This window comes from Antechinus flavipes, chromosome 1 (assembly GCF_016432865.1).
Source record: "Antechinus flavipes isolate AdamAnt ecotype Samford, QLD, Australia chromosome 1, AdamAnt_v2, whole genome shotgun sequence".
Classification (NCBI taxonomy): domain Eukaryota; kingdom Metazoa; phylum Chordata; class Mammalia; order Dasyuromorphia; family Dasyuridae; genus Antechinus; species Antechinus flavipes.
Genome location: NC_067398.1, coordinates 482,950,272 through 482,969,857, shown reverse-complemented (window position 1 = coordinate 482,969,857; position 19,586 = coordinate 482,950,272). Strand labels below are relative to the sequence as shown.

Below are 19,586 nucleotides of genomic sequence, written 5' to 3'. Positions count from 1 at the left end.
CCTTCCTTACTGGTTGCCATGAGGATCAAAATCAAATTATGTGTAAAGTACTTTATGAAACTTGGAATGTTATAATAATATTAGCGATTGCAGTTCTTGTCCTTCGAGAGCTTACATTCTACTGTGGGCAAACAAGAAGTCCACAGAGAAAGAGACAAAGTGAACACAAAGTAATTTTAAAGACAACTACATGGCACAGTGGCTGGAGAACTTCCTTGGCTGTAGTCCGAAAGACCCGAGTTCAAATTCTACATTAGGCATTCAAATTCTACTCTGTAAAACCATGGAAAAGTGCCTTAACTTATCAGCTTTAGTTTCCTTATTTGTAAAATGAGAGGTTAGCCTCAATGGCTTGTATGAATTCTTTCCACCTCCACATTTATGATCTTATGAGTCATGGGGAATTGTTTGTGACACCAACTTTGTGAAGGAAAGTGACATAAAATAAGGTAGAAAAGGTAGATTATAAGCAAACCATTAGGGACATCAAATTGCAGGCTGAAGAGTTAGTTTATATTTTATTCTAAAGACAACAAACAGAGAGCCACCAACTGTTTTCAAACTGGGTAGTTCAAAAGGCAAGTACTCGGGGGTAAGCCATAATCCTTTCCATGTCTGACATTCCATATGGTAGAGAATAATGTTCAAAAGCCCACTAATCATTATCATGTGTTGCTGTTTAACCCTTCTAACAGCTTCTTCCTTCTCATCAGAAGCTTCTAAATACCTAGCAGCACATAGCATTGCATTAAGCTAGGTTAAAAAGAGGGAGCCTCTGACCTTTGGAAGCTGATAAATGAGGAGAGACAACGTAACCAGAAAGATATTTCAGGAATTATATATTTGTTTGGAAGTATATCAGACATAAAGAAGCTGATGCTGCTGTGTGGTCAGGTCATTAGTTGCCTTACCCAAAATAGATGAAATAAGTTCCAAAATTCAATACTGCCATTTTCCCCCTTTGATTGTACTGGATAGTTGTTTTGTTTTATTTTGTTTTTTAAAGAAATGGCTGCTAAATGAAGAGTCAAAGTTTTTCTTGCATGCCGAACTAGAAAAGAAATTCTAAAAAGAGAAGGATGAACTTAAAAGTATGTGACACTATGGTCATTTGCTGAAAATTTCGCCTACTAGAAAAAGTCATAAGGAATCTGAAAGGTTTCCTGAATTCAAATTCTGATTGTATTGTGTAAAGATAAGGTAAACAATTGCTTTGAAAGAAGCTAGCTAACTTATGAACTGAGTCAAAGAAACGGGAGCTGTCTGAAACTTCTGGTAGTCAAGGGTTTACATTATAAGGAGTAAATAAATTCACTATTAATGCTGTTGCCAAAGGTCCCACAAGATATGAAGTTTCAACATGAAAGATCTTAGAAATAAGAATATCATATAAATTTCTTTTAGAGAAAATCAGACTTTATAGTTATTTCAAAAGGTTAATAAATTCTTAGGAGAGTCATGAGTTTTACTCGAAACTAGAGACATTCTTGTTATTTTACTTTCCAGTTGTCATTTCAACTATTAATAATGAATTCTGAAATGGAGTGCAGTCAAAATAAAAGCAGATTTAAGTAGACAAAAGTAGACTTTTTGGAGCTATGCCACAATAAATGGGGATTTTTTTTCCCTATTATTGGGATCATGGGATTATATACTTAAGCCTAGAAAAGATCTTAAGAGTTTATCACATCCAACTCCTTTAGAGATGAAGAAACTGATTAGGAGAACAATCCAATATCACATGCATAGTTGAGGCACAACTGTAATTAGAATTTAGATCTTCTGATTTCCAAATATAACATCCTATCCATTATATTGCACTTTACAATGAATCATTGTTTAGTTTATCTTAAAATAAAGATAGCAAAGTATGGTGGTAATAGTGTTAGGCTCAGAAGCAGGATTTGAAACCAGGTCCTCCTAACTCTGACATTAACTGCATGATCCTGGACAAATCATTTATCATTTCTGAGCTTACGTTCTTCATCTGAAAAACTTTATGGGGTTACTGTGAAGATGAAAGGAGATTATAATGTAGAGCATTCTGCAAGACCTTAGAATGCTATAGAGCTATTTTTTAAGACCATTAAGCAAGATTTACAATAATACCAATTAAAGGTGTTCAGTGATTCTGATAAATTAATAAACATTATCGATACTTTGGGGACTTTTTATATTAAGATAATTCTTCCCAAGAAGCTTCCTCACCTCTCAGAAAACCATTCCAAATTATAAATAATATTTTTAAAGAAAAAAAAGGGGGGGAATAAAAGGTCAATAAATCAATCAAAATAGCACCTTTAATGTGGCAGGCCCTCTGTGCTAATGGCTTTATAAATATTATCCCTTATAATTTCTATCTGCATCACAGAACTAATAAATTGAAGAATGGTTTTACAAAGAGTTAGAGATAGAAACAGAGGTATATAAGTATGTGTGTGTGTGTGTATATATATATATATATATATATATATATATATAAATATTTACAGATACACACACATTTGTGCTTAATGGGAGTTATCTCTAATCTCTAGGGTAGAGGAGTAGAGAAGAAAAAAAGGGAGAAAACTACATGCTAACTACATGTAATGTACCACTTTCATGCTTATTTAACTTCTGCAAAGGAGTAGAATGGGGAAAATGAGGAAGGGAAACATCTCATAGTTCTTTTTGGGGTCAGGCTTGCTCTTTGTAACACTTAGTTTTGGTTATTTTATTGTTCTTTTCACTTAAATCATTACCAGCATGATCTGAGGATACTGAATACCATCTATCATTTCAGTCTTAATTCACATTATTCCCTTTCTGTTTCAAGTGAACTGCAGTGTTCTCTGAATATGATAATTCATTCTGTCTTTACTCCTTTGTTTAGGCATACATGTGGTTCTCCCATAGTGAGAATGTGTTCCCTTTCCATCTCCATATCTTAAAATCCAAATCTTCCTTCAATGCTCAGATAAAATACCATTCCTATATGAAGCCTTTTTCTGATTTCCAACACACCCCACCAAGTTGTAATCATTTTCTTTTTTAAAATCATTTTGCATGATTTTATATTTACATGTATTATATGCTGTGTATATTCTTATTGGCATGGAATGGTGTGGGGAAAGGAAGAAAGGAATAAGCATTTACATAGCCCCCATTTCGTGGCAAGCTAAGAATTTATATAGCACCTAGAATGTGGCAGGCCCTCTGTCCTAATGGCTTTACCAATAATATCCCTTATAATTTCTATCTGCATCAAAGAACTAATAAATAGAAGAATGGCTTTACAAATAGACTTAAGAGATAGAAACAGAAATATATAGGTATAGATATATACATAAATATTTACAGATACACACACATTTGTGCTTATTAGGAGCCATCTCTAGTGCAGAGGAGTGGAAGAAGAGAAAAGGGGAGAAAGCTATATGCTAACTTTATTTTATGTTTAAAAGGAATATCAAGTTGATATCTGTATGTAGTAGATTTGCAATTTCAAGTACTATCATTTTTTTTCCTATTTTATGTTATGGAAATGATTGTTTTATTTCTTAAATTCAAAATAAAATAAGTAATTAAAAATACTAATAATACTTATTCAGTTTTCTTCTCTGGAATATAAGAAGATTGTACTAAATCGATTCTAAGATTCCCTTTACTTTTAAATCTCTGATTCTATAACTCCCTGAAACCCCTAAAGAAGACTGTCATTTTTTTGTCTTCATATCTTCAGTACTCAGCACAATGCCTTCCAGGTAATAAGCACTTAATAAATGTTTGCTGAATTAATTAAATCTTAGCTGGAGAGGAATGTAAGGGAGTGGTGGGGTGGAGAGACAAGGAGGGATTTAGATGTAAGATAGAGCCATTTTAAATCAAGGAAACTGAAAGCACTTGAGGCTTTCTATGAAGAAAATGATGGGTTGAAATTTGTGGAGTGGGGGAAGACTACTGACTATGGACTGTTTTCAGCTACTTTCTATAATCTGAGCAATTATAGTTATCAAAAAAGATTAATACCAATTCTCAGAGGAGTCATGTGTTTTCCTGGAAAATGTCACAGAGCTTTTGTTAAAGAAACTATTTTTCCAACATTAGTTGAAAAAGATTGTTTAGGATTTCAAAAGAGACCAGTTACGAAGTACCACTCTGGTTAATGAAATGTCTCTTTGAAGACATTAACATGTATGCCATCACATCAAAAGAGCCACTATCATGTCCCACAATAACTAGCTAATTAGCAAAATAAGTAGAGAAGGAGTTTAAATGAAGGTCATTTTGTTGCATTATGTAAACTGATTTTTACTTTGTGACATTTTTTATAAGCAACTCTTTATAGTATGTTGCCTTTGTACTGAAGTCATTTCACCTTCACTCAGAATGAAGCAAAAAAGTGTTCACAAGCCTCAGCATGAGTTGTCACCATGAAGAAGGATTGAGGTATATTCCTTGTTTCTTGTGATGCATGTGTCTATATTTTAATGATTTGTTTGGTAGCAAAAATAATAAGAGATTAGAATTTACATAAATGTGTACAGATTGTTTAACAACAAAATGGGTTATGACTTAATCCAAGTAGTTAACAATTGAGTATCAAGTCATCAGAGGAGGATAGAAAATATTGTTATCTTCAGTCATTTCAGTGGTGTCTAACTTTTCATGACCTCATTTGGGATTTTCTTGGCAATGATACTGGAAAGCTTTGCCATTTCCTTTTTTCAGCTCATTTTACAGATGAGAAAACAATGGCAAACAGGGGTAGGTGATTTGACCAGGGTCACCTGGCTAGTGTATATCCGAGGTTGGATTTGAACTCAGATCTCCCTGAATCCAGACCTGACACTATTCACTGTATTACCTACCTTTTCAAGACCATAGAAACCAAGAAAACTGATGGTGCTGTCAATATTTTCATTTACAATACCTAATAAAACTCTCAATCTAGCTACACATATGCCTTACTTTTGGAGTTAGGAGACTTGAATTAAGAAAATAAATTTTAAAAAAACTATCAAAAATGTTGACTGTAACCTGTAATGTCAATAGGCATCTCAAAGGAAAAGTTCTCACTTAGTCTCTTCCCTTCTTTCACTGTGGAAGAAACAAATAAGTCTCATTCCCAGTCCCTAGTTATGTAGAAGAAAAAAGTATCATACCTGCATAATGTACTGGGATTTCTATCTTTGGCCCAATGACATAGTGGCCTTCCTCCAGGCTATGTGCTGTGATGGTGGTCCACTGCCGGCAGGAATGAATCAGAAGATAGTCATTCTCTCGAAGACCTTCTATGGATTCTCCTAGAAAAGAACATTTTGTGTTAGACATACAGAACATTCAATTTAGTTCTATATTTTATAGTAAAATCTCCCTAACTAGAATTTAATTCAGATTAGAAACATGAGAAGTTCTGAAGTTTATTCCCTTTGTCTTATGGAGTAAAGTTTAGCTTTGAAATCTTGGGATTTCAGTTGGGACTTCAAAGAAATTGGGAAGGTCAGTAGTAAGAATGGATTCTAAGCACAGCAGATAGCCAGGGAAAATGTCTGAAGTCACTTCTCTCTCCTTCATCAAATTAATTTGGTTTTCAATAAATAAATAAATTCAGATAACTTTGAATTATTTTAGCAGCACATCTGATAGCAAAATTTATGCTTCTGGGAGGCAGGTATTCTATCATATTTTTCTCTAGGCTCTCAGAGGATAGCACAGCCTATATTAGGCACCTCTAATTATTTGTTGAATTGAATTAACTATGAAGTTATTTTGTACTACATTGTCTTCTCCACTATAATTAGACAAAGCTTTATATAAAGAGCTTTGTAAACCTTAAGGCATTATATAATGTTATGAGTTATCATTAATTATTATTAAAGACTTATAGTAAATACCAACAGTTTTTTTTTTTTTTAACCAAAAATCAAAAATGTTTTGAAAGAGTAAAGAACATAGTTTCTGCTCATGGTTTCATTGATAGATACAAATCACAACAAGGCAGTGATCCAGAAGAACCAGGCACAAAATAAATGTCTACATAATTGTCAATAAATGTCTATATAATTGGATTGGAGACAAGGAAGGTTTCATGGAGGAAGGTGGTACCTGAGCTGAGACATGAAGGAATATGAGAATACTCTGAAATAATCTACTACTTTAGTGTTTATATGTAAATACTTAAAATGTATTATCTAGAGAAGACAAATTATCTTTCACAAAGATTTTAAATTTAACTTTTCCAGAGTCTTATCTTTTTTTCACTGTGGAGGGGGATGAACAAGATGATCTATGAGGTCCTTTACGTATCCAAGTTTCTGATCCTATGAAATGGTCCAGGTGCAGTGACTACATCATTAACTAGTTATATGATCCTGTCACTTAACACTATTTGCTTCAGTTTCCTCATTTATAAAATGAGCTGGCGAAGGAAATGGCAAACAACTCCAGTATCTTTGCCAAGAAAATTCCAAATGCAGGCAAGAAGATTCTACCACAACCAAAAAGCAATTTAATAAGAATTATTAATAGTTTTACACACACACACACACACACACACACACACACACACAGAGTATAATTTCTCTCCTAACATTTGAGATAATAGTAGTTATTATTAATTAATTTATCAATGCAACAACAGCCAAAAAAGAAAAAAAAAATCTTATTTTTTTCCCATGCCACATGCAGTGGAACTATCTGTTTTACCACTTGTAAAAGCTCTCTAACCTTTGGAAAGGAGAGACCAATGCAATAAACAAAACTCAACGGACAACTACATTTAAGATTCCTGAATAAAATTCATTAAAAAAAAAATGATGAACATTACTGCATATATTTTCAAAGGCAAAAACAGATATTCATTTGTGAGAACAAATGCTCATTTATATAAATAAAATAAATATTTTTAAAAAACATTGTACCAAAAACTACCTTACTTTTGTTTCACAGTATCCTTTAAAAACCAAGTGTGTAAAAAATAATTTAATAGACTTAAAGAAAATGAAAGCTTAATATCAAAAGTTTCTGCTGCCTAGGGCTATAAATAGCTACACTAAGAAGATGCCAAATAACTTCCACTAAACCTTGATAAAGTAGGAAAGTAACCAATGCCTGTCAGAGGAGCTTACAAACATCTTTGATAGCTGATATTCTCAGGAGAAAAGGGAAGTCTTCTTTGGTAAACACCAAAGATGTGATTTGCAAGAAATGCTTCAATATCAGTATTTTAGGAAATTTAGTGATACTTTAAATCAAGGTTTATTATCCTGACATCTATTTTCTTTTAAAAATATTTTAATATAATTGGTTTCCTTTGTAATTCTATGTATTTTATTTTAATGTCTTTAAAAATACTATTCTGAGGAGTCCAGGGGCTTCACCACACAGCCAAAGAAGCTGATGGTGGGGAGAGGGGGAAGTAAATATTATTAGAAAGTGAAACATATTTCTGTGATGCAAATAAGCTACTCCAATAGATCAAATTTATTAATTTGGATGATTTTATATTTCAACATTATATTTGTTTTACATATAAGGGTTTATATTACATATATGCAAGCATTCAGAAGTTAAGCCATTGGGTACATATATAATATGTATTAATATATTTATATTGGGTATATATATTTACATTACATCTCAATAAGTGTACATGTCTCTGTGTGTGTGCATGTTGGAAAGGGTGGGGGAGTTTATGCAATATATACAATCTCACATAAATACAATCAGCTTAATGAAATAAGATAACAAAATTTTTCCTGCAGCCTAGATTTTCTCCCATTGAGCAATGATTTTAGAGTGTTCTAAAATTTAGAGTGGTGTCCTTGGTCTAGCACTTATTCTTTCCTATTAGTATTATACTAACATGGTTTCAAAATTGGAAAGGACCTCAGAGGTCATGTGCTTCAAAGTCACAATTTTACAGATGAGGAAACTGAGAAACTAAAGATGACATAGTAGATACTGGATTCAGAGTTGGGAGGAACAGAATTAGAATCCTGCCTTTGATATTTCCTACATGTTTGATTCCAAGACACCATATATCACTGACTCTTGGGTCCCTCCTCTGTGAAATAAGAACAATATAATCTGTAGGATTATTATTATGATGATGATGATTTTGCTGGAGCAATTAGGGTTAAATGACTTGCCCAGGGTCACACAGCTAGGAAGTGTTAAGTGTCTGAGAACAGATTTGAACTCAGGTCCTCCTGACTTTAGGGCTGGTGCTTTATCCATTGCGCCACCTAGCAGCCCGAAGATTATTAATCAAATAATAAAAAGATTATCAGGATCAAAAGAGATAATATATGTAAAATGCTTTAGAAATCAGTGCTCACAGCATAAAGAACGAGATTATAAATAAATTAGAGGAACATAGGATAGTTTATCTCTCAGACTTGTGGAGGAGAAAGAAATTTGTGACCAAAGATGAACTAGAGACCATTACTGATCACAAAATAGAAAATTTTGATTATATCAAATTAAAAAGCCTTTGTACAAACAGAACTAATGTAAACAAGATTGGAAGGGAAACAACAAACTGGGAAAACATCTTTACACTTAAAGGTTCTGATAAAGGCCTCATATCCAAAATATATAGAGAACTGACCCTAATTTATAAGAAATCAAGCCATTCTCCAATTGATAAATGGTCAAAGGATATGAACAGACAATTTTCAGATGATGAAATTGAAACTATTACCATTCATATGAAAGAGTGTTCCAAATCACTATTGATCAGAGAAATGCAAATTAAGACAACTCTGAGATACCACTACACACCTGTCAGATTGGCTAAGATGACAGGAAAAAATAATGATGAATGTTGGAGGGGTTGCGGGAAAACTAGGACACTGATGCATTGTTGGTGGAGTTGTGAACGAATCCAACCATTCTGGAGAGAAATATGGAATTATGCCCAAAAAGTTATCAAACTGTGAATACTCTTTGATCCAGCAGTGTTTCTATTGGGCTTATATCCCAAAGAAATACTAAAGAAGGGAAAGGGACCTGTATGTGCCAAAATGTTTGTGGCAGCCCTGTTTGTAGTGGCTAGAAACTGGAAAATGAATGGATGCCCATCAATTGGAGAATGGCTGGGTAAATTGTGGTATATGAATGTTATGGAATATTATTGTTCTGTAAGGAATGACCAGCAGGATGAATACAGAGAGGCTTGGAGAGACTTACATGAACTGATGTTAAGTGAAATGAGCAGAACCAGGAGATCATTATATACTTCGACAACGATATTATATGAGGATGTATTCTGATGGAAGTGGATTTCTTTGACAAAGAGACCTAACTGAGTTTCAATGGATAAATGATGACAGAAGCAGCTACACCCAAAGAAAGAACACTGGGAAATGAATATGAACTATTTGCATTTTTGATTTTCTTCCTGGGTTATTTTTACCTTCTGAATCCAATTCTCCCTATACAACAAGAGAACTGTTTGGTTCTGCAAACATATATTGTATCTAGGATATACTGCAACATATCTAACATATATAGGACTGCTTGCCATCTAGGGGAGAGGGTGGAGGGAGGGAGGGGAAAAAATCGAAACAGAAGCGAGTGCAAGAGATAATGTTGTAAAAAATTACCCTGGCATGGATTCTGTCAATATAAAGTTATTATTAAATAAAATAAAATTTAAAAAAAAATCAATGCTCACGAAAAGTTGTGCATGTCTGTTTTTCTGCAGAAATTTCTGAGTTTTTTTAATGAGATATAAGTTTTATAAAGATGAGTTGAACACTCAGTAATTACCAGAAAACTATATCTAACTTTTCTAAAATCCTATTGAAGTTCTTAACATCTTTCTTATTTATTTTTAGTAATTAGAATAAATTGAGGAAGTTCTATTGTCAACATCTTATAATTTATTAATTTTTTCCTTTAAGTTAGACTATTGGGTACATTTATAGTAAGTGTTGAAATAAATTTATTTTCTGTTACCTTTTAGCAAAACTCCATCTTTATCTCTTTTAATTACATCTATATTTGCTGTTGACTTGTCTGAATGTAATTGCTTTTCCTGTTTTTGGAAGTCCAACAGAAATACAAGTAATTTTGGTTTTTGTGGGTTTTGCCTTCACTTTGCTAAATTACAATTTCTCTACTACTTTGGGGGTGACTTCAAAGAGTTTACTGAAGCCTAAAAATTTATCCTCCTATTAGGAAACCCTATTTGTTTCAGATTTGATACCAGGATAAAACAAGGCATTCACAGGCACTGAACTAGTTAACAAAAGAAGTTTCCTTATTCTAAACATTAAAAGGATCTATGGTATCAGCTAGTTCCAAAAGAGACACCCAAACACATTTATTTTCATAGGGAAATATGAATGATGAATGGAATAGGATATGGAGACCACCAAATCCAGTGGGTAAGTATTAATTCCATATTGATGGGGTATTTTATAGCCCTAGATGACCAAAAAGCTACTTTAACAAAGTCAGAAGGTACCAGGGATCACCATCAAGGCAGACAAAGCTTAAATATTGCTCTACAGCCAACTCAATGAAGAACACTTCTCCAAACTCAGCTAGGATGGTCTTTGGACAAAAGACAAGGTATGACTTTTCAGAGTTTTTGACCTAAGTTTGACCCAGTAGCCTTCAAGAAACAAGATTCTCCTGCAAAAGTAGGAATGGGAAGGAATCACAGTAAGACTCCACGATAGATTTGAACATAAAAAGTCAGGAGATAATAAAAATAGGGGGAAGAAAGAGAAGAAGATGAGATGAGATTTTAAATTTCTAAAAGCACAGAAGGAATCACAGGCTTTCAATCTGATGTGTTACGGGAGGCCAGGAAAGGATTCTGAATTGGGAATAATAAAAAAGAAAGATAATTTTGACAAGAGCATTCTAAGCCAACTAATTAAAAGGAAGGCTTTAAAGGGGGCAGAATGAAGAGTTTCTGGAAATGACTGAAACACCAAAAATGGCTTTAACATTAATGGACATGGTAAGTGAGGGGAAGCATAAGCTCTTGGGAAGAAAATGGAATTACCTAGTTGGCAGGAATTTAAGTGTAACTGACTTTTTAAAAAAAGAAAGAAGAATATGTTTTTTGGTCTTTTACTTGAGCTGACTAAAAAAAAAATCTATTTTGGAATTATAGGACTGGGTGCAAAAAAAGAAAAAGAAAAATCTAGAAGCATAATCTTGATAATCAAATGAAGATAAAAAAAAAAAAACCAATGGAAGGTAAATCCCTCCTGAAAAGAATATAGAGAGATGAAAATAAAACTTTTAGCGCAATCTATAGTGAACGAAAGAGAAGTGTTAATCTGAGCATCATTTTCATGTCCTAATAAAGCACCTCAGATAATGATTATGCACATCAAAAATGACAGAAACACTCATCATATACATTTGCCTGAACTTCTTCATTCAACCAATACAATTCTGAAGCAGAGAGCTGAGTCACCAATTTAATACATGCTAGGGCATTCTACAATGCATTAAAAAAGAGAGCCTTGTGGGGAAAAAATACAAGAGTTCTAGTCATGTCTAAAATGAGAGTTTGTTTATAGATTCACTATGTTCTTTACTTCTCTAAGTACTTTCCTTTTATTGAGACTCAACTTAAATTTCTGCTCTTCTATGAATTCCTAGTCTGCATACACATACCAGTACTCTGAATATCTGAGGTAGGATTTCAGAATATCAAAGTTGCAAGGGACATCAGAGATTACCTATTCAGTATCTTCACTCTACAAATGAGAAAACTAATCACCTTAAAGTTGAAAAATGACTTACTCAAAGTACACAGAGATAGAAATCTATCGAACAACCTATCAAATCCATCAATTCAAACTCAGGTTTTCTGACTCAACTGTGGCTGTGCTGCCAATATAATACCTATACTTATTAGATATTCAATAAATATTTGGAACATGACAATTAATCCATAATCACCTATCCATTCAATTGTACCCAAATAAATAGCTTTAACATTTCGGTGAAATTATATATGTTTTCCTTCTGTAAAATGTTTCCATTTTTTTTTTTATCAGGGCAACATGTTTTCTCAATTCTGTCTTTCCCTTTATGCTTCATTTCTGACATTATTTATAACTGTCAACAATTAGCCATTTAAGAAAAGCAATGATTGTTGCCTATGATGAATCTGACTATGACTATGAATAGAACTTCTGGCATTTTTTTCCTTGAAAGTTACCCCTCCATAAGAATCAGGTCAGTGCAATGCAGGAATCAGATAACCAAAAATAGTTGGATCAGTTCCTAACTACAATTGGAGTTTTCAGCCTTAAGTTTTAATTTAAAATTTCAGTTTCTGAAATTATTGGTTGATCTGGCTCCTTGAAGTGAAATGCTAAAATTATAAAATGTAAACATAAATGTGAAAATGCAAATACAGCTTTAACCTTCAAAAGAATCCTACTACCTTTAGTAGGAGTAAACATAAAGAACTAATTACACATGTTTCCCAACCATTTTCATCTAAATGAGTTTCAGCTCATATATTTTAGTCATGACTCCTCCTACAACTCCAGAACAAATTCTTGGTGAACTGAATTGAATCTCCCATTTGGCTTTTCAGTGCAATTTCATACCGGTTTCTCTACTCCTTACTAGCACCTACTCTAACTGAATTATAGTACTCTATTACATTAACATACCACAATTTATCCATTCCTCCACTGCAAACATTTAGATTGCTTCCAGCTTTTTTTTGTAAGTATAAATAATACTTTTATAGCAATCAAACTTATTTTTTGGGTCATACTTTCAGGATATATTTTCAAAACAAAGGATATATATTTTTGTATTACTACTAAAAAACTGCTATGCAAAAAAAATTCTATGAAATCACAATTCCACCAAAAGTTGTTTTTGTATTCACAATTCTACCAAAAGTTGTTTTTGTATTTTCCAAAAACTCTTCCAGAAGAGTTTTACAGCTTGCTGTTGTTTAATTTTTTCAGTTGTGTCTGGTTCTTCATAATCGCATCTAGAGTCTTCTTGGCAAAGATAACTCCCAACTCATTTTACAGATGAGGAAACTGAGGCAAAAAGAGTTAGATGACTTGCCCAATGTCAGATAGCTAAAAGTGTGAGAGACAACATTTGAACTTAGATCTTTCTGACTCCACTTCTGGTGCTCTAACCACTATCATATTAAGCTGCCTCTGAATAAGCATATATGTTATTTCTTCCAAAGAAGCTCTTTGAAGATAAGCAATATTCTTTTCTGGATATTTTTAAATCTCAGTACCCAACATAGTACCTACAGATAGTGGGTGTTTAACAAATGCCTGCTACTTGTTTGGTTCATTTTTCTAATTTTTGTTCACTTTTTTTCTTATAATTTTTTAAATAACTTTTTATTGACAGTACATATGCATGGGTAATTTTTTACAATAGTATTCCTTGCACTCACTCCTGTTCTGACTTTTCCCTTCTGTTCCTCCACCTCCTCCCCTGAATGGCAGGCAGTTTTATACATGTTAAATATGTTGCAATATATCCTAGATACAATATATGTTTGCAGAACCTAACAGTTCTCTTGTTGCACAGGAAGAATTGGATTCAAAAGGTAAAAATAACCTGAGAAGAAAAACAAAAATGCAAACAGTTCACACTCATTTCCCAGTCTTCTTTTTTTGGGTGTAGCTGCTTCTGTCCATCACTGATCAATTGGAACTGAATTAGATCTTCTCTTTGTTGAAGAAATCCACTTCCATCAGAATACATCCTCATACAGTATTGTTGTTGTATAATGATTTTTTGGTTCTGCTCATTTCACTCATCATCAGGCTTTCCAAGCCTCTCTGTATTCATCCTGCCAGTCATTACTTACAGAACAATAATATTCCATAACATTCATATATCACCATTTACCCAACCATTCTCCAATTGGTGGGCATACATTCATTTTCCAGTTTCTAGCCACCACAAAAAGGGCTGCCACAAATATTTTGGCACATACAGGTCCCTTTCCCTTCTTTAGTATCTCTTTGGGACATAAGCCCAGTAGTAACATTGCTGAATCAAAAGGTATGCACAGATTGATAACTCTTTGGGCATAATTCCAGATTGCTCTGCAGAATGGTTGGATTCATTCACAACTCCACCATTTTGTTCACTTTTTAAGAAAACCTAAATTTCCTTACATATCCCTTCAAAATTAAACCCAAATAATTTAATGGAAATTAAAATTTAGTATGTTGTTGTATACCCAATTCCTAAGCTATTGTTTTTCCTACAGTCATAGACATAAATCTCTTTTACATAAAACTCATCCAACTAAAAGGAAAAAAAAAAAACTTTTGACACAAAATAATAGTCACAACTCTATCTTTAAGATAAAGAAATTATAAGCCACATTGAATTAAACTATATACTAGAATCCAAACCCCCTGAATAGTTAATTATTGACTATAGTCAGATAAATTCACACATTTTATAATCCTTAACTTCAAGTTATTTATTAACTCCCTGACTGGATATAATGACTCTAGACTGGGTACTATCAACCACTTCAAATTCAAAAGAAAAACACACTAATCTTTGTGTGTGTGTATGTATGTGTGAGAAAGAGAGAGAGAGAGAAATAGAAATCCTAAGTGGAACCAGATGTGTAATTATTGCCCGCTGAAGCCCCACACCAAGAAAAGCTCAAAGCTAGCACACTGCAATATAAGCCAACTATACTATAAAGATATTATAGTAATCCAATTTAACCAATACACAAACTAACTTATTAGGAATGATGAAGTAAAACATTCCCAATATCTGTTATTGACTTTGAGAATGAAGGCTGAAGGATATGGGCTGAGAAGGCAGGATCTAGAAATTCTCCATAATTCATAAAGTCAGGTGAGATATAAGACTTTTCTGTTTCCCCCCAAAAAAAAAAAATTATTTTAAATCTTCAAGAAAATGAAAAGGAAACAATTTAATGACTAAAAGCAGAATCCACAAGCCTTTATCACTCCTGTTAAGTGGAGTTTATGGTTTTATTCTTCCACCAAAATGTCTTTATTCTTAGAAAACAATCTGAAACAGCTAAATATCTGCTGTTAAATCATTCACATTTCATTTCTATTTTCCTCAGTGGCTAGGAAAGAGAGAATAAAATAAATGCTCTATGATCATAGAATGTGAGCTTAAACAGAACTTAAAGATAGTTCAGTGCCCTCCAGTTTAATGTCCTCAATTTAAAATATTTCAAAAGATGTAGAAATGTAGAGCAATCCCCTCAAAGGTCACCAAGAAAGCAGCAGTGAGAATTTGAACCCAGGGACCATTAACTAAAAATGCAGTGCCTATTTCAATGGCATCTGATGTTCCTTCTATTAAAATTATTTTTTAATTTTTTATTCTGAACTTTACAGCAAAAAAAAGAGAACATTCCATACACATCAGGGGGAAAAAAAAATTCTCTATGAAATGTGATTTCTACTTCACATCATTTTGCTTTTTTTAAAATGTAGAAATTCTACACACTCCTTACAAAACTGTCTTATCTCTGCTTCATTTTGAACTTCTGTCCCTTTTTGTGCATTTAAAATTTTTCAATAGAGAGAGAAACACTATTTCCAGTCCTCCCTTCCCTCCCATCCCCCAGAAAATTCTCCTATTAGCTGGGAGAAAAGGTAGGGGAAAAGAACCTTTTGCAGATAAACATAATTAGCAAAATGGACCCCCACGACATATATCCATGACCAAAAACATGTCTTTTTCTGCATCTTTATGCAGATCACTTCTCTGTCAGGAGGTGTGTACCATGCTTCATCATATGTCTTCTGGAGAAATGAATACATTGATCAGAGTTCTTAAGTCTTTGAAAGTAGCTCCTTGAACAAATTATTCTCCTACTTCTGCTCACTTCATTCTTCATTACTTGATACCAATCAGGATTCTCTGAGATTGTTTCTTTTGTCATTTCTTAGGGCTCAATAACACTCTATTACATCAATACCACAATTTGTTCTGGCATTCTTCAGTTGTCTAAGAGGCAATTTATGGCATCCTTTTGATTCTAGGTTTTTGCTTTTCTCTTTTTTTCCTATCTTTTCAGTTTTCTTTTCAAAATCACAAAGTTGTTTCATTTGTGATTATTCTCTCCCTGGGATCATCTTCCTTTTTAACTCCCTCCTTTTCTCTATCTCTTCGTTTTCCTCTTTAGTTTTATGTGTTTACATCAAACTATATATGTGTCTTCAAACCTCCCAATCCATTTCAGATAAGGATGAAATTTATGTGCTATCCTCTTCTCTACATTTATATACTTCTCTATTTATACACGCCTCATTCCCAATTATAAGAAATATTGTTGTTTGGCCTCCTTCTTCCTTCTTTTGTTATATATCTTTCTCTTTTTCCTCTTTAAACTTTTAGAATAGAACCAAGTGACTGAAAGTCCTTTATTGTATTAAAGATCTATTTTTCCCCCTGTAAGAGTATACTCAACTTTTCAGGCTAGGTTATTTTTAATTGTAAGCCTATATCTTTTGCCTTCTGGAATATTGTATTCGAATTTTCCTATTGTTTGCAGTAGAAGCTGCAGGTCTTATGTGATCTTGACTGTAGTTCTTTGATACTTAAATTACTAGTTTCTGAATATTTGCAGTATTTTTTTGTTTTATGTGATAATTGAATTTTAACTCTGACATTCCTAGGACTTTTCCTTTTAAGGTACATGAGTTAATGGGTTTGTTCTTTGCTTGCAGTTTTTAGTATATCTGGGTAGTTTTAATTTATGATTTCTTAAAACAAAATGTCTAGAGCTTTTTTCCCCTTAAAATCATGACTTTCTTTGAAAGGGAAAATTTCAACGCTCTTAAATAATGTCTCCTTGACGTTGTATCAAATAGACTGTATTTTCTTCTATTTTTTCTTTTGTTCTAATATTTCTTGCTTTCTCATGGAGTAACTTATTTCTCTTTGGTCTATTCTAGTTTTCAGGGAATACAACTTTTCAATAAGGGCTGCCACATTCTTCTAAGTTATGTATTCTCCTTCCAATTTATTATCTAGAATTTTGACTTTATTTTTTTTTTAATTTTTAATTTTTTTTGACTTCATTTTTTAAACCTCTTAACATATACTATAATATCTTCTGGCAAGCTAATAAAGCCTATGGAGCTCATCTCAGATTTTTTTTAATTCATAATTTAAGAAAGTACCAAATTTAATTTTGGAATTAGTAAAAATCAATATATGTATTTTCCCCAACCAAATTCACAAACTTCCTGAAATCTGCCTAATGACCAATCACTTGACACAAGGTTAGATATACTTGTTTTAGGTTATTTATATATATATCCTTTATTGGAAATTCCTTTTTTTTCTTTTATTCTCTGCTTATAGTGGTTATTTATTCTCTCCTTTAATGTTGTTGTTGAGAGAAGGAGGTTTTCCTCTAGATTTACATTCTCTTTTTTGTTGATCATGTTTTCTTTAATTTACTCTTCACTCCAACTTTTTTAGTTCCTGAATTGTGGTTTTGTGCCATGATGAGGTTACACTCAGCTTTAGCCCATCTTTGGTTAGGCTTAGAGAGCTGAATTAGTGTTGGTGTTGATTTTACTGAAGGTCCACTATCTTGTTACCCTTGGGCTTCTGGCTGACCTTTTATAGTTTTAGGTGTAAGTTTTTCATTTACTTACTGATCATTATTTGTCCTCTTGCAAAATTTCAAGGTTTTGTTGGAATAGGTGTGTGAAAGCTGGGCAAACTGCTTCTCTTTCAGGCAGCCAACATGGCCAGAAGTATTGCTGTTTTTACTTTTGTTTTGAAACATGGTCTAATTTTTTCATGAATATATATTCTCACCAAGTAGCCAAGTATCTCTTCTACTTTTTTCCCATAATGCAGGGATAGAACAAGGACTTAGTAAACACTTTTGAATGAACAGGTCTGTCTGGGAAGAAATGGGATGTTATTGTTAAATAAAATTGAGCAATTTTAAATTCATCTTACAATTCAATCATACAATTCTTAATCATCCTGTAATTGGTCTGCTAAGGACAAAGTATCTTTCACTGTTCTTTGGGAGTGGGGTGAGTGGGGATATAACTGTTTACAAACATTATTACATGATGCAGGTCCCTTCATTTTCTTTAAGAGATCTAAAACTCTATATGACCCTTGTCAACTGAAAAAGGTTTTCTTTGTTCTCCTTTCTGCATTAAGTAGAATGGTTTATTATAAAATCCCACAAGCAAATCAGGAAACAGAGATTAATATAGAAAAGACATTAAGTGGTAATAAAGTAATGGAAGAAAAATGTAAGTAAACATCATGGCATAAAACAGGGAAAGATATAAAAAGAAAAAAGTGATGGGCCTATAAATCTCTCTTTAGTTCTCTTCAAATCATTACTAAAGCAAAACAAAACAAAGTCCTCTTCCTTTTCAAAAGAATAGCAACTATGTGGTATTTTATTTTTGTCCATAAAGAGATTTTTGTTACAAAAACATAAGTATTATGTTCCTTTGAGATATAACCAAAGTTTTAGTTGTGAAATAGCTCATTTTAGCTTATTGTTTAGTGAACTGAGGTTAAGTGACCTGCTGAAAATTATACAACCTGTCACACTTTAACCCACATCTTTCTTCCTTTGAGGTCAACTCCTTTTCCACTGCATCACATTGTTTTTCCCATGGTTGTAAAACCCATTTTATTTTAAGGAGGGAAGTAATCGCCACTACTAAAGAACATCTTGATATCCCAGTGAGAACAAGTATAATTAGCTCCTTAATTATCAACTATTGAAAATACAGACAGATGAAAAATGCCAAGGTATCAAAGAAAAAAAGATTTCGATTCAATAAGGATTTACAAAGTATCTATACCTACAATACACTGTGCTAAGTACTAGGAGATAGAGACCAAACAAAAAAGCAATACTAAAATTCACTTTATTCATGATTTATTTAATTCATGGTAAAGTTTATGTCCTAATTGGTGTAAACCCTTTAAAACTAAAAGAGGTGAATAAAGATAAGTTCAATTCAAATAGTCATTATATGAATTAAGTCCTGAAAAGAAAGCCAAAATAAAACAGTTCTGGCTTCAAGTAGCTAATGGTAACACTGAAAATATCAAGTAACAAATAAACCTAGTCCACTTTTACTCACTAGGATTATGCATTGTATATTCACAATTCATTATCACTTTCTTTCCAGTAAAGAAACTAAAAACAATCTTTTTTCTCCTTCTTATTTTCCTTCTTCAGCCAGAGAGGGCAGCAGAGAACAACAGGTATTAAGAGTTTCACCTCTCTTTCTTAAATTCCTGTATGTGACGCTGAAGTTTTCATCCAAAGAGTACTTCTAGTCTTTCTTCAGCCAATCAGGACTCTTGTAACTACAATTTTCTTTGTATTATTAGCCATTCTCAAAGATGTTTCTTCACCTAGCTCCAATGGGGATGACATTTGTATTGAGTTTCTCCTTCTTTGCCTGTCCTTGACCATTCCAGGTAAACTTCTTCAAACTCTTCCCTAAATCAGACCCAAATTCTCCTGCTACTAAATAACTCACCTTTCTCTTAATATCTAAAAATTCACCAAATCTTTCATAGAAAATCAACGGTCCTTATATAATCATCCC

The 19,586-nt window shown here is 33.0% G+C and overlaps 1 protein-coding gene across 2 annotated transcripts in view; it reads right to left on the bottom strand.

The window, feature by feature from the left end:
* Positions 1-19,586, bottom strand: part of GAREM1 (GRB2 associated regulator of MAPK1 subtype 1) — a 188,046-nt gene that overhangs the window by 124,332 nt on the left and 44,128 nt on the right. For both annotated transcript variants that reach the window (XM_051970277.1, XM_051970278.1), the window contains exon 2: positions 5,148-5,288. In XM_051970277.1, the coding sequence (XP_051826237.1) occupies positions 5,148-5,288 (141 nt within the window). The remainder of the gene's footprint in view (positions 1-5,147; positions 5,289-19,586) is intronic.